The sequence below is a fragment of the Haplochromis burtoni genome, unplaced genomic scaffold (assembly GCF_018398535.1).
Source record: "Haplochromis burtoni strain Fernald_Lab_line unplaced genomic scaffold, NCSU_Asbu1 Contig_3336, whole genome shotgun sequence".
Classification (NCBI taxonomy): domain Eukaryota; kingdom Metazoa; phylum Chordata; class Actinopteri; order Cichliformes; family Cichlidae; genus Haplochromis; species Haplochromis burtoni.
The window spans coordinates 1269-1888 of record NW_024585697.1 but is presented as its reverse complement, the minus strand read 5'-3'; the positions used below and the strand labels follow the sequence as shown (position 1 = coordinate 1888).

The 620-nt window shown below is 46.8% G+C and overlaps 1 protein-coding gene across 1 annotated transcript in view; it reads right to left on the bottom strand.

Annotated features, from left to right (window-relative positions):
* Positions 1–319, bottom strand: part of LOC102298437 (sodium channel protein type 4 subunit alpha B) — a gene marked incomplete at both ends in the record, with an annotated part of 5101 nt that extends 4782 nt beyond the window's left edge. Inside the window, 1 exon segment of the mRNA XM_042217858.1 lies at positions 119–319. Coding sequence (XP_042073792.1) covers positions 119–319 — 201 coding nt within the window.
* Between the last annotated feature and the right edge of the window lie 301 nt (positions 320–620).

Genomic DNA, 620 nt, shown 5'->3' with positions numbered 1-620 from the left:
TCACATGAGATCTCTTTCCACTGCTTTCATTGTAATGTTGGAAGAAGACCTGCGAGTCAGCCATCTGACTGTCTTAAAAGGCTAACCGGCCAATCAGGACGTGGTATGACCATCATACCTGGAGAGGTGGTGTGGTTGTGGAAATCAAACTCTGTCGTGTTTGTGTTCATCGACCAGATGACACATTTGTTCTTCAGGGTTCCCACGAAGAGCTGTAAACCAATCATAGCCAAGATGCTCAGGCAGAACAACGTCAGGATGATGACACAATCAAGCCTCTTCACCGATTGGACAAGAGCTTCGACTGTCTTCTTCAGACCTGTAAAGACAGCCCCCGCTGTGAATACAAGTTGCACGCACACACACGCACAGACACACGCACGATCACCAGCCCATTGTTCCTTCAGTGGTGCTAGTTTCAGTCAGTGTGCAAATGTCCTGTTTATATGGTTGGGGATCTGCAGTCAGCTGAGACTGAAGACGTCCCCTGATGATGAAAGTTTCTCCTGAAAACGTTACGACCAGGTGTACAGATTCAACCTTTGGGAATTACTTACCTGGATGATTGAGCATGCATCAAGACACTGATCCAAAAGTGATACCTAAACAAGGAGTTTCAG